The sequence below is a fragment of the Balaenoptera borealis genome, assembly GCF_965194805.1.
Source record: "Balaenoptera borealis genome assembly, chromosome: 12".
Taxonomy (NCBI): Eukaryota; Metazoa; Chordata; class Mammalia; order Artiodactyla; family Balaenopteridae; genus Balaenoptera; species Balaenoptera borealis.
In genome coordinates, this window is record NC_138869.1 from 76,625,344 (window position 1) to 76,640,503 (window position 15,160).

Below are 15,160 nucleotides of genomic sequence, written 5' to 3' on the forward strand. Positions count from 1 at the left end.
TACATATATTAGTTTTATTTTTTAAAGTGATGACAAGGCTTATTTGGACTGTGGGATGATGGGTAATTTTTATTTCCTTAAAAAAAAAAAAAAAACTTGGTTAATATTATACTTTTGTTAACAACAATAACAACAACAAAAACATGTCCCAAACCTGGATTGGATCAGAATTTTTTTTGCCTAATGTAATTCACAATTTCTTTGTGGGAATAAATCAGCATGCCTAATAAAATGTTAAGCAATTTTCTGATAACTCTAAAGGAGTTGGAGACTTGTTCTAAGAAATCCACTCACCCAACTATCAGTCAAGAGCCTAATTACCTCTACCCAAACGTAATTTTCTTTTGTATCTAATCTAACAATGGTTATTTATTTCTATAAAATGTCCCTATCAAGAGTAAACCTTTGAATTGGCTTGGTAGACTCCTCCTCTGCAGCAAGATTTGTTATAAATTTTAATAAACGGTCATATCTAAATCACTTGGAAACGTTTCCTTTAACACCATTTTAACATGTTTTAAAACCTTCAAAAATCTGAGAAATGTACACCTCGGTTACCAGTCTAAAGAATGAGGGGTTGATGGATGACAGGGCCATAGAACAATAGGGATAGAACGTAATTCATTCATTCGACAAGTATTTGAGTTCCTCCATATGCCAGGCTTTGAAAAGTACTCGAGTTCTGCCACGTGCCAGGCACTGTTCTAAGCTCTGGGGATACAAAAATGAACAAAGGGTGTTAAGGGAATAAAACTCAGTACCACACATGATCTCGCGCTTCTGCCTCTTCCCTGGTGGGCGCTTCTCGCCACTTAGTCTATGATTCTTGCTGGGCACAAAAGCCCCGCCCGCCCGCTTATCTGCCGTTTGTTCAGGCTCTTAGGAGGAGATGGACTACAACTCCCACAATGCCATCCTGGGGCCTCCTTGTAAGGGCTCCACCTTTTCCCTGGCCGTGCGGAGGACGACTACAGTTCCCAGAGTGCTCTGCTTCCTCTTTTGGGTGTTGTTGCCCTTTTCCCGGTGCGGGACGCGGTAGAAGCGGGCAAGAGTGCCAGGTCCGAGGTTCTCTGTGTCCTTCCCCGGGGCAGGGACGAGGCAGTGACTTGACTCTGGGCACAGAGCCCGGGAGGGAACGCAGGAGGCGCCGTCCCTTCTGCCCGGCTCACCTCACGCTACTCTCTGTCTTTTCCACCCGCGGCCGCCTGGGCGGCTCGGGACCGACCGCCCGGGGCAGCGGTGGCGGTCTCGGCCGCCGGGGCTGTGGCGAGGTCGCGGCCCTCGGGGCGGCGGTAGCGGCGCCAGCGCTGGGGAGGCGAAGGAGGGAAGATGGCGTCGGAGCTGGAGCCCGAGGTGCAGGGCCTAGACCGGAGTTTGCTGGAATGTTCGGCTGAGGAGACCGCGGGGGTGAGTGCCGGGACCCGGGCGGGGACGTCCGGCCGTCGCAGGCCGCGCCCCGGGGGAGGAACAGATTACTGGAAATCCCGGAGCGGCCGGGCCCTGACTTGGGGTGACGACCGCGCTGGCCCCGCCGGCCTCGCCTTGTGGGTAACGGCCTGGGGAGGCCCCAGATCTTGCCCCTTTCTTTCCTCCTTTATCCACGAGTAGTCCGCAGGGCTGCTGGGTGCACCAGCCACCCTCACGTTCCCTTTCGCTCTTCCATTATTTTTGCTTTCCCCCACACTCCCAGTAAGCCCCCAGCACAGGGCCTTTGCCCTTTATGTCAGCTCTTAGAAGAGGGGAGGGAAAGACGCTTCCTGGTTTTTTGGGTACTTTGTCTTCCTGATTCCTTTGCCTCCTCCTCTGAAACTTGCTACCTTATTTTGTTTCTGGGACCGCCCTAGGCACCAAAGGATGCCAGCGACACTGTTCACCCTCTTTACCCCTTCAGTGCGTTTTCGCACCGGTTTGGTCAGTCTACAACGTTGATGAATGTGCGGAAAGTAGTGTCTTGACATGCTAACTGAGTGTGAGAAAGTGGTATTGGAGACTGGGAGATTAAAACAATAATTTGTCTAGGAGTTGGGGGTAGTTGGATGGAGAACAAACGTTATATAACTTTGAGAGAGCAGCTTTCAGTAAATGGAAGCTAATAATGTGAGGTTTGGTCACAGCGTAGTGGGAGCAGTTATGCCCCAAACTTAAAGCATTCAAACCTAGTCTTGTACTTAAACTGTAATACGAATATGCTGTATAAGTAACAGAGTTGTAAAATAATTAATAAAACTCGATGGTATCTTTCCTCAAGGACAGGGAACACCCCCTAGAACAGATTGTCCAGAATGATTCTGAATGGGCCAAAACAGCTGAGGCCCCACCTCTAGGGCCTCCAATTTAAAAATCTGATAGGAAGGGAGTGACCTTTGAGCACCAGTCAACAATCTGAATGTTAGGAACAAAATTCTAGTGGGGCGCTGTGGGGCTGTTTGTTAGTAAGGAGTTATTTTGGGTGAATTGATGAGGACACTAAAGTCATAGTGGAAATAAATGTCAGGAGTAGAGGTGAAAAGTTTAAAGAAATACATTGTTGAATGATGCATCTTTGTTTGTTTGTTTTTAAACCAACTTGTTTAGTCTAGTTCTGTTTTCATGTACTTTCCGCTTAGTATTGCAACAACCCAAGGATTTTCCCATCTGCCTTTTCATTTATCAAGAGGTTTGAAAAAGAAAACGAAAGCAGTGTTCAAAGTAAACAGTAAAATGGTAATGACAGCTATTCCCTATCCATGTGATCTTATCCATATCTAGATTGATAGCTAATCTGTTATTTACCTCAAAAAATTTTTTTTTACTCCCACCAAATTTTGTCTGTTGACCCAGTGATACAGGCTAGGTACTCTTGTTTTTCCAGTTCTAAAAGTGCAAGCTGCCGTACCTACACCTGAAACTAACACAACATTGTTAATGGACTATACTCCAATATAGAATAAAAATTAAACAAATAAAAGTGCAAGCTATCAAGTGATTAGAGCTTCTCCAGTTTGTTGAGGTTCCTGAGGAAACTAGTTATAAAACTGGTGCTAGAGAGCAATGTTCCTAGTCCTTGTGTAGTGAAATTCTCAGATGTAGTGGGGGAAATTAAGGCAAATGCAGTCAAAATTTATAAATTTCGACTTAATTCGAGTTTGTGAAGTTCACAGTCTGAGCTACATTTTAGTTTTGCTCTGTTTACTCTTCTTTTTAAAATTATTTATTTATTAGGCTGCGCCAGGTCTTTAGTTGCCATATGCTTGATCTAGTTCCCTGACCAGGGCTCAAACCCAGGCCCCCTGCATTGGGAGCACAGAGTCTTAAGCGCTGGACCACCAGAGAAGTCCCTTTGCTCTGTTTACTTTTAAATGACTTTCTGAACAATAAGATTAAAAAAAAAATTTAGTCTGAAGGCCAACAAAATTTCTTAAATAAGATTTCATTTAATATTAAAATACAGGATTCTTCCAGCAGTATAATTTGCCCTTACTTTGTGAGGGGTTTATTGTTTGTATTTGATTAAAACAGCATAACACTTTACTGTTCTTTCAGCTTAGGCCCCAGCCCAGCCATTTATCACAAATTAAAATTAATTGGGGGACTTCCCTGGTGGTCCAGTGGTTAAGATTCAGCACTGCCAATGCAGGTGGCTCAGTTTCAATCCCTGGTCAGGGAAGTAGATCCCACATGCTGCAACTAAATATCCTGCATGCTGCAACAAAGATCCCACCTGCCGCAACTAAGACCCAACGCAGCCAAAAAAATAAATAAATATTTTTTTAAAAATTAAAATTAATTAACAAAGTTTTCTCCGGTAAAAGTAAATTTTAGAGAGGGTAAACAAGCAAAGCAGTTATTACAGCCTTTAGACCTCTGTTGCTGGTCATTTGTTGGGATCATATCCATCTAAAGTTACTTAATAACGACTAGTGGCATTTTTTGCACAATTTATTTACACACTTGCTTTTCTTACTTGTATTATGAGGAGGAAGGACTTTTTGTGATCCCATCTATTCTTACTAGAACGCTTCACAAATAAAAGTATTTAAGTACTCACTTCAATAATTTTAAGTTTAGGATATTAAAGTGGCCCTCTGTTGTAGTTTTTTCTTTTCCTTGATAGAGTTGATTCTACAAGTATGACTTGCCCAACACTTCTTGAGTCTATCTACATTTCATGCTCCACAGATTTGATCATATGTTCCAGTGGATGATTATGATTTAAGAAGTACATATATTGTTTTTCCCCAAATCTGAAAGAAATACATATTCATTATAGAAGTCTTATGTAGAGTATTATACCTATATTGGTTACTTTTTGCCTTAAAATTTTCAACAGTTTTATATAAAATTCACATATCTTACAACTCAAGTCAGTGGTTTTTAGTATATGCAGAGTTGTGCAGCCCTCACCACAATCAACTTTAGAACATTTTCATCACCACAAAAAAGAAATCCTGTATCCATTAGCTATACACTCCCCATTTTCTCCTAACCTCCCAAACTATAGGCCCACTGCTAACCTATTTCTTTGTCTCCATAGATTTGCCTATTCTGGAAGTTTCATATAAATGGAATCATGTAATATGTTGTTTTTTTGTGACTGGCTTCTTTCACTTAGCATAAGTTTTTAAGGTTCGTCCACATTGCAGCATGTATCATCAATACTTCATTCCTTTTTACTGCCAAATGATAGTCCGTTACGTGGATATACCGTATTTTATTTATCCATTCATCCGTTGATGGATTTGGATTATTTCTACTTTATGAATATTATGAATTGTGCTATGATGAACATTTCTGTACAATTTTTTGTGGGGACATATGTTTTCATTTCTCTTGGGCATATACCCAGGAGTGGAATTGCTGGGTCAGGAATTGCTAGACTAAAATGGCTGCGTCATTTTACCTTCCCACTAGCAGATGTGAAGTTTTCAGTGGGTTTTTTCACATCCTTGCCAGCACTAGTTAATTGTCTGTCTTTTTGATTATAGCCATTCTGTTAGGTGTAAAGTGGGATCTCCTTGTAGTTTTGATTTGTATCAATATTTCCCTCGTGACTCATGATGTTGAACATCTTTTCATAAGCTTATTGGCTATTTGTATTTCTTCTTTGGAAGTGTCAATTCAGATCTTTTGCCTATTTTTTTCGTTTTTTTTTTTTTTTTTGCCTATTTTTAAATTAGATTCTCTTGTTTTTTATTACTGAGTTTCTATATTATTTTGATTTGTGAATGTTTTTACTTCATTTCTAGAACTCTTAATATGATTTGTTTTAAATTTTTCTTAGTTCTAATTTTTTCTTAGTAGATTCCCGAAAGCTCCATTTCGGCCCTAGCGATTGTTGTTTTAGATTGTTGTTTTGTAGTTAACTTACATGTTGGTTATCCTTGTTCGAAAGCAAAATCAAATGTGCTTAAATAGAATACAATTTTAATTTGACATAGAATAATAATTAGATACTGTGATAAAAGACTAACCCCTAGGGATTCTTTGATTTTTGTGTTTATTGTACTTGCTCTCTATCCCAAGGCTGAAATTAGCTTTCAGAAAAAGGAGAGCTCCTGCAAACATTGTCATAACATGTTTACTTTAGTGGAATGAGTTGACAGTTTCTCTACTTCCGTTATTGAGGACTTCTGATAAGATAGTGCTTATTACTCTGGTGTGCACATTAGTGTGACCGCCACAGGTGTCTGAAATAAGGACAGATTAACATGCAATCAAATTAGAAATATCAGTAATTTTTCATGTTGAAGAAACAGTTACAGTTAGCTTATGTTACTGAGAACTGATATGAAAAGCTATAGGTTTTCTTTCTTTTGAGAAATATGTGAACCATTATTCTTCAAGGCAGCCAGAAATTTTTTCCTCCTACTCATTTTCTCTTCACAACTTTTTTTTTTTTAAATCTGTAGTGTTGCTAACCACTAATTCTATATTTCTGGTATAGATTTTTTCATGTAAAGGTGTCTTGCTTTATATATTAAGTGTTTAAATTTAATAAAGTTAAAATCCCAAATCTGTTAGGTGTTTTTTTGTTTGTTTTGTTTTACGCACGGGCTTTCTCTAGTTGGTGGTGAGCGGGGTCTACTCTTCATTGTGGTTTGCGGGCTTCTCATTGCAGTGGCTTCTCTTGTTGCGGAGCATGGGCTCTAGACGTGCGTGCTTCAGTAGTTGTGGTTCCCGGGCTCTAGAGTGCAGGCTCATTAGCTGTGGTGCACTCTACTCTATGTGCTCCGTGGCACGTGGGATCTTCCCAGACCAGGGCTTGAACCCGTGTCCCCTGCATTAGCAGGCAGATTCTTAACCACTGTGCCACCAGGGAAGTCCTGTTAGGTGATTTTAAATGGAGCGTATGCCTGCCTTTCTTGAAACAGACTTTTGTGTCTTGTTAATAATTTATAATAATGTATAATAAAAGATATTTAGAGTGAAATGCTTGTTTTACTAATAATATATTTTGTATAAGGCAGCTGATTTTTTTTTTCTTAACCAGAAGCTGATATTAGTTTCTGAATTTTTTGTTTAAGAAATCTATGAACAGATTTGACCCATCAGTGTTGTTGGAGCCACAAGACAACATAATTTCTTTTAGAAAGCATCACCCTTTATCCTCCCTGGATTAAAATTCTGCAAAAGTGAAATTTTAAGAGAAAAGGGAACATAAAATATAAAACAAATAATTGCTGTTAAAATAAAACCTTTAAATGTGTTGTAAATTAAAATTGAAGCATAGTTTCCTAGGATTGTGGAGGTGAATTCTTGAATCTTAATGCTTAATTTTTCATCCATAAACAATAAATTGCTTAGGATAATTTGACTGCCTTCATTCATATTTTGAGTTAGGGTTTGCTGACAGTGGGTGAAAACCCCTTTGATGTGGCCAAAAACATGTTTTTTAGCTCAAAGAATTAGGTTTTTGTTTGCTTTTTGGTTGACTCTGTCTTTTACTATTGACTATCCTTTTTTTTTTCTCGTTTGTTTTATAATTACTGAACTTAATGTGTGTGTGTGTGTGTATAATTTTGATTTGGAGCCACTTCTCCTTGTAAGACCTTATACTCTTGTCTTACAGTGTTAGACATCACTTGAACAATCCTTAAACCTATGGGATTGTCTCCCCGGAAGTACTGTTTTAAGAGTAATTTAGTCTCTTTCCTACTTGCATAAAGCAAACACAGCAAAATTAGTAACATTTAGAAAGGATTGTTTCACTTCCAGGGTGAAAAGTTTTTCACTGTTTTAAGCTTCCATCCAGCCCCTTAACTTATGAATGAGATTTTTACATTTTTAGGAAAAGTTTTCTAAAATGTGAAATTGACTAGAAAGGTAGTCTATATCACCTCATGAATATGTAAAATCTCTCTATATATGTTATTTTTTCAAAGGAAGGAAGTGAGCTGAAGATTGTGCAAGTAATAGTTGAAAAGAAGACCTTATACTCTTGTCTTAACAGTGTTAGACATCACATAAACGTAAACTTTTTTTTTTAATTAATTTTTTTTGGAGTATAGCTGCTTTACAATGTTGTGTTCGTTTCTACTGTACAGCAAAATGAATCAGCTATATATATACATATATCCCCTCTTTTTTGGATTTCCTTCCCATTTAGGTCACCACAGTGCATTAAGTAGAGTTCCCTGTGCTATACAGTATGTTCTCATTAGTTGTCTATTTTATACATAGTATCAATAGTGTATATGTGTCAATCCCAGTCTTCATAAACTCCTTATAACAAGGATGTAATTTGAAATTTAGGTTGTAATCTATAGGTAAACATTGGACTTATGAGTTAACAGTTAACTGCATTTTTGTAGAAGTGAGTTGTTTCTTTTTTTTTTTTTTTTAAGGAACTCCTTTATTTATTTATTTATTTATTTATCTATGGCTGTGTTGGGTCTTCGTTTCTGTGCGAGGGCTTTCTCTGGTTGCGGCAAGTGGGGGCCACTCTTCATCGCGGTGCGCGGGCCTCTCACTGTCGCGGCCTCTCTTGTTGCGGAGCACAGGCTCCAGACGCGTAGGCTCAGTAGTTGTGGCTCACGGGCCTAGTTGCTCCGCGGCATGTGGGATCTTCCCAGACCAGGGCTCGAACCCGTGTCCCCTGCCTTGGCAGGCAGATTCTCAACCACTGCGCCACCAGGGAAGCCCTGTTTCATATTTTCTGATTTCAAATTTTCACTTGGTTTAGAGCCAAAATGAGCAAGTCTTAATTACATAATTTATAACTAAATAAATTATGTTTATTTGGAGGACAAATAAACACATAGATGGAATTGGCATGGGAGGCAGGAATGAATAAATGACAGAATATAGGGGAAAGTCTTAGGACTTAAGGAAATAGAAAGGGAAAAGAAAGGAGGTGGCTTGAAGGATGCCTATATAGGGCTTATTTGGTTTGGTTTTTAAGAACCTGCAGGCCTGGATCTGCTTTATTTCTGCGTCCATTGAAGCCACGTTCCATTAAAGCCAAACATCTTTCTGTAATGTCAATGTTAAATGACAGTCAGTAGTATATACATATTTATAGTCATTCAGTTAATGGATTTTACTAACTGCCCACTGGGGCTTGGTTCTGTTTTAGACATGGGGGGTAGGGGAACAGGAGATGGGGGTGAGGAATGGGCTAAGAAGACATCTTAGAGAAAGTGAAACACAAACTGAGATCTGAAGAATGAGTAGATAATAGCCCTGTAAAGCAGAGAGAGAGGAGCAATACTGATCAGGAGGAGGAAACTGGAAAGTATGATACAAGGCAAAGGACCTTGTAAACCAGGGGTCCTCAACCCCCGGGCCGAGGACCCGTAGTGGTCTGCGGCTTGTTAGGAGCCGGGCTGCACCGCAGGAGGTGAGCAGCAGGCGAGCCAGCGAAGCTTCATCTGCCGCTCCCCATCGCTCCCCATCGCTAGCATTACCGGCTGAACCACCCCCCCACCCCCCGTCTGTGGAAAAATTGTCTTCCATTAAACCAGTCCCTGGTGCCAAAACGTTTGGGGACCACTGTTATAAACCATGTCAGTGGACTTGATTTGATCCTAAATAGAAGGGGAAGCTGAATGACATGATCAGACTGGCATTTTGCAAGAAACACTCTGGTAGTGAGGTTGGAAAAATGGACTGTAGAGGGACCAGACTAGTGGGGATTACTAGTTAGGACACAGTTGCACTAATCCTTGCAGAAGACAGGAGTGGGGAATTTGGACTAGGGTAGTGGAAGTAGTGCCACCGGAGATGGAGAGAAAGAAATGAATGGATTCAACAGATACTTAGGAGGCCTAATAGACAAGACATGATGACTAATTGGATGTTGGGGTGAGGAAAAAAGATTTCTGAGTTTTTCTGGTTTGGATACCTGGGTAGATGCTGGTGTCTAAAAGAGAGAAATGGAGAAAATAGCAGGGTGTTTTTTGTGGTGTGGGAGATCATGAGTTCAATTTTGGACATATTGAGTTGGCGTCTGAAAGGAAAAACTGTTTCTTCCTTTTCTTTTTACTCTCACATCAATACTTCCGGCCGCCAAACGTTGGGGGGGGGGTGGTTTCCCACACCAGGCAATTCTCTCGTTCTCAGCAGACACCAGTTGGGTGTCCTACAACTCAGTCAGTTCTGACACTGTACACCTGCAGTTAGCATCAGATCCCACAGATGAAGGGCTCAGTCCCACAAGGCTGCCCCCCTTCACTACTGCAGATGCCAGTCACAAGCAGTGGGTCCTCAGGTTACCCACAACTTATGTTGCAAATTAGGGGGTTCCCATGACCCCCTCTTTGGGTTCGATAATTTTCTAGAATGGCTCACAGAACTCAGGGAAACAGTTTATTTACTAGATTACTTGTTTATTATAAAATGATACAACTCAGGAACAGCCAGATGGAATAGAGCAAGGTGTGTGGGAAGGGGTGCGGAGCTTCCATGCCCTCTCTGGGCATGCCAGCACCTCTGCGTGTTCATCAACCAAGGAGATCTCTGAACCCCGACATTTTTGGATTTTTATGGAGGCTTTGTCCCTCCATAGGCATGATGATCAGATGATTGGTCATTAGTGCTTAACTCCACCTCCAGCACCTCTCCCTTCCCTGAAGTTGGTTGGGATGGAGGCTGTAAGTTCCACCCTACTAATCATGTGGCTAGTTCCCCTGGCAACTAGCTTCCCATCCTTAGGGGCTTTCCAAAAGTCACCTTAGTAATATCAACTCAGGTCTGATTGAAGGGGGCTTGTTATGAATAACAAAAGACATTCCTTTCACTTTTATCTCACTTATCGCTTAGGAAATTTGAAGAGTTTTAAGAGCTCTGTGCTAGGAATGAGAAGACCAAATATGTTTTTCTTATCATAAATTACAATATCACAGTATCTATTAGATATCTAAGTGTAATTATCACAGGTAGTAGGACATGAAAGTTTGGGGACAGGGAAAAGTGACTTTTTAAAATGTTTTTAACAGGGAGAGCAAAGGAGAAAGGGCTTATAGAGAGGTTGATCAGGGAATAAAGATATAATCTATAGAACAAACTCTCTTGTGGACTGACATTCATAAGAAACTGGCGTGTCCTTTATAATCATTGAGAAATAGAATTAGTGTATTGGCTGTTCATGTTCACTGTATGCTCTTCCTGTCAGCAAACCGACAGGAGAATCCAAATCACAATCAGAATATCATTTGAGCAAAGCATTAGAAATTAGAAAGGAAGTCAGATGGGCTCAATGGCTAGTGTCTTATAAGATGACATGTTGTGGTCATTTTCCTGTATTGCCTACAGAAGGTTGCTTCAAGAGTCATTTTGAGGAGATGGGCTCGTTTCACTTTACTTTCACTTTAAGTAGAATTTTAAAATACTGGGCATTTTAGTAAAATTCTAAATTGAGTTTTATCCTTTTTTGGAAAGAAGACATGCAGTGATGAATGTCAATAAAATAATTTATAAGATTCATCATTATTTTTGCACCTAAAAGAAAGTAGAGTATGTTTATTCAAATTAGCAGTTTATTGACCTTGTTTAAAACTATTTTTTCTTTTTTCTTTTTTTAAAGAAATGGCTGCAAGCAACTGACCTCACTAGAGAAGTGAACCAACATTTGGCTTACTATGTACCCAAAATCTACTGCAGGGGTCCCAACCCTTTTCCACAGAAAGAAGACATGTTGGCACACCAAGTTTTGTTGGGACCAATGGAATGGTACCTTTGTGGTGAAGATCCTGAGTTGGGATTTTCAAAACTTGAACAAACAAACAAACCTTCTCATCTTTGTGGTCGCGTTTTTAAAGTGGGAGAACCTACATACTCCTGCAGGTAAGATATTGTCATTTTCTTTCTTTCCTTGTCTTTACTTGACTTTTTTTTTCCTGAAACCTTACGTTTTTGTTTTCAAATTATGAAATATCAGTATTATATATATGTATATATGTGTGTTAGTTTCCACAACAAATATATACGTTTTAATAAATAATTATAAACAAACATTATGTAATTATTTTCCAGGTCAAGATATAGAACATCACCAGCATTCCAGAAACCCATTGTATTCTTTCTTCCTCCCCCATAATTAGCTCCTACCTTGACTCTTGTAATAATCACTTCCTTGCTTTTCTTGATGGTTACAGTGATTCTTTTTGATGTTCGAATTATCCTACATTTGGCCTTTGAGAGCCCCATCACACTAGCTTCTTTGTCCTTTTCACATGCCTTTATTAGTTTTTGAGTGCCTCTTTGCTTTCTGGCATAAGATGTCCACACCTCACTTTGTACTTAACTCTGACCCATATGTAGAATCAGCCATTTATGCAGGGAATTTCCTTTTAGTTGGGAATGTTAGTTAGAAACCATGATCTGGGTGCTATATGTACTTACTGCTACTAGGTTGAGTTTTTTTTTTTTTTTGATTTCTTGTTGAGAATTAAGTATACAAGGGTAGAAGATGGAGAGGAAAGTGCTCTGTCTCCCTTTATGACTATCTACTCCTATTTCTCAGAACTAATCATTGTTAACATACTTTTATGTGTCCTTCCAGAAATTTTCTATGCATATACATGCCCACATATGGGGCTATCTTAAACATACACATACGTAGACATACATTGAAAAGGAAATATGTTAGCTATACTGGGCTAAATTTTCCTTTCTCTATTTAACAAAATCTTGACCTTGACATCTGTCCATATCAGCTGATATAGCTAGGTAATATTGCATTGTTTGGATATACTATTGATAGAGTCATTTTTTTTCTTAAGACTTTTTCCCATACAACTTAAATTTAATAAGCTTAATTTTGGTTAAGACCTCCGGGTGTCTATTGTAATCTTTCTTTATCAGCATGGTTAGAATACCGATAGAGATCTTTTTATATATTGAAAGGCTGTTAGATCTAGTTTTTTGTCTATACAGAAACCTCTTTGAGTCCTTTATTGGTGTTTGGAGCAATAGATCTAGTTCAACCTCATGATTTGAGAAAACTGAGATCCAACTGTTGTAGTACCATCCTTTGTAGCAAAAAGATCCAGTTCCAAAGAAGGCATTTGTATGTCATGTCTTTTAATCTTCAATCTGGAATGTTGCCTCGGTTTTTCTTTGACTTTCATGATCTTGACACTTTTGAAGATTACAGGCCATTTATTTTGTAAATGTACATCAACTTGGGTTTGTCTGATACTCTTCATGATTAGAGTCAGGTTGCCTCTTTCACAGAAATACTGCAGAAATCACGTGTTCTCATTGTATCCTATCTAGTAGTATATGATTTTGATTTGGTTCAATAACTCTTAAGTTTGATCACTTGATTAAGGGGATTTCTGCAAGGCTTCTCCACTGTAAAGTTACTCTTTTTCCCTCTTTAATCAGTAAGTATTTGGTGGGGAGATACTTTGAGACTATTAAATATCCTGTTTCTTATCAATGTTCAGTTTTTTAATTTATTTATATCAGTATATGTTCATAGAGCTCCATTATTCTTGTGGTCAGAATTGTTCTAGATTTGACCAGTGGGAGGCCCTTCAATCTGTCTTTGTTCTTTTTCATGTCCCCATCATTCTTTGAGCACTTCCTTTTTCTTTCTGACACAAGATATTTTGGACACATCTTGGGCTTTTCCCTACCCCAGCCCTGAAATCAACCATTTCTCTAAGGAGCCTAGTTCTTTTTTAGTAGAGATTAATGTTCAGAAATAAGATACTAAGTGTGCCTGTTGCCATTGGTATGTCACTAATCCCAGGCCCTGTCAGTGGATCTGTGTATCTGTAGGTCCCTCTAGTTCCAGTCCAACACCACAGGATTCTTTCTTGTTTTCTTCCTTTGCATATTTTAACTCCCTTCTCTGCTGATGTCATATGTGTCTATGTGTGGGTCCATCCCAGAGGAGAACAGGTTGGGTGCAGGTTTGAATGCTTTGTAGGAAGGCCTTGATTAAATTGACAGAGTTCTGAGAGCTTCCATTACTAGAAGAAGAAGGAGGAAGAATTGTGTTTTCAACAGTGTTCATGGACTAGGCTTTTGGAAGTTTGGAGGAATAGAGGTGGGATGATGGGAGGAGGAGTATATCTATCCCCTCAATGAAAGTGGTGCACTGAAAAGCTGTTTGCCTGTACTGGAAGATTAAGTGTGCCTAAAGGATTTGTGGATGAAACCAAGTCAGGGATGATCTCAGCGGAGTTTTCCTGTATGTGCCTGGTGGAGTTTGGACTTGGATGTGTCAGTCTGGAGTTTCTTTGAGATATAAAAATCATTTCACTAGAGCGTGGAGGTATAGGTTAATCCATTCATACCTATCCTGGGACTCTAACTGTATATTTAGAGGATGTATGGAATTAATGAAAAGGAAGGCACCTTGGGTAAGGGGATTGCCTCATGGTTTGAGGAGAGAATTTTCATTTTCATGACATCATCTAAAGGGTCACAAGGATACATTTATTAAGGATAGAGAACACCAAGAACAGCATTAGCCACTGCTTTTTAAAAATTGACTTGAAAAACTAATATAATAGACAAAACATGTATTTGGTTATGTCTCTCAAAAGGTACAAAAGTATATGCCATGAAAGGTACCCTCTCCCACTCATCCCTTAATTTCCCTGTTCCCTTATCCAGAAGTGACCACTGTTACTAGCTTCTTGTGTATTCATCTAGATATCATATGAATATCTAGATCCAAACATTTATACTTTTTTCAGTAAATGCTAGCATACCACATAAACTGTTTTCATCTTGCTTATTTCATTTAAAATTTGTCCTTCAGATTGTTATATAACATATATAGAGAGAGCTGACTTTGTCTTATCTTTTTAATGGCTGGTTATTATTCTCTTGTATGGATGTTCTGTTCTTTACCTACTTGTCTTCTATTAGTAGACATTTAGGTTGTTTCTGGGACTATAAATAATACTGCATTATTATACTTTGTGTGTGTCTTTGTGCACGTGTAGAAGTATATACACAGGATACATTCCTAGAAGTAGAATTTCTGGGTCGAAGGATGCGTGCATTTATTTTCTTTTAACAGCCAGTAGCAAAAACTTACAAAATGAAAAGGAGATACAATACGCTAGTTGGAGGAGGAAAGGCAGAGTGGAGGACAAACAACAGAAACTGCTATAGTTATGATGGAAGAGATTAGAAAATGTCTTTCAGCCAGCCTTATGAGGGGAAGAAACCGGGGAGCAGAGGATAGGCTGTGGCAGCCAGAAAAAAGAGGCAGATTGGCCAATTCCCTGAACTATTGAAGAAAGAAAGCAGTATCTGGGGACCTGCACTTGGACAGACAAGTAGCCTGGAATGGGGGAGAGGGATATAATATATGATGGCCCCACCAGGACTCAAGTTTGAACCAGACTCTTAGAGGATATTTCTAAACTTTGTTGTGACTTGAAGTTGGCCAACTCCAGGTTAAGGGCCCAGACTTCCACAAGACTGTCTAAAATACAACTGCAAGTTTGGGGATACCCAGAGCCATCCTCAATTCTCATCAGCTGGCTACAAATTTCAGGCATCTCCATAGACTACTTGAGGTTGCATAATTCACTAGAACAACTCACAACTCAGGAAAATGCTGCACTTATGATTAAAGTTTTATCATAGCAAAAAGACACAAATCAGAACCAGCCAAAGGGCAAGATTTCCAAGTGCAAAGTTTTTGTTGTCCTCAGTGACATGTTATTATCCTCCTGGCACATTAATGCTTGACAACACACAGAGTATTGCC

At 39.4% G+C, this 15,160-nt stretch overlaps 1 protein-coding gene and 1 long non-coding RNA gene across 17 annotated transcripts in view; one reads left to right on the plus strand and one right to left on the minus strand.

The window, feature by feature from the left end:
* Positions 1-870, minus strand: part of LOC309607460 — a 46,816-nt gene extending 45,946 nt beyond the window's left edge. The window contains exon 1 of the long non-coding RNA XR_014232406.1: positions 762-870. This is a non-coding gene — a long non-coding RNA (uncharacterized lncRNA). The remainder of the gene's footprint in view (positions 1-761) is intronic.
* A 146-nt stretch (positions 871-1,016) lies between these two features.
* Positions 1,017-15,160, plus strand: part of UBR2 (ubiquitin protein ligase E3 component n-recognin 2) — a 122,071-nt gene continuing 107,927 nt past the window's right edge. For 10 of the 16 annotated variants that reach the window (XR_014232398.1, XR_014232399.1, XR_014232400.1 and 7 more), the window contains exons 1-2: positions 1,022-1,407; positions 11,003-11,262. Coding sequence is in view for 11 of the 16 variants with exons in the window: in XM_082345920.1 (XP_082202046.1) it covers positions 1,330-1,407; positions 11,003-11,262 (338 nt within the window). In the remaining 5 variants the exon portion in view is untranslated. Of the gene's footprint in view, positions 1,408-11,002; positions 11,263-15,160 lie in introns of those variants that run through there. The other 6 variants (XM_082345924.1, XM_082345925.1, XR_014232397.1 and 3 more) reach the window with 5 other exon arrangements.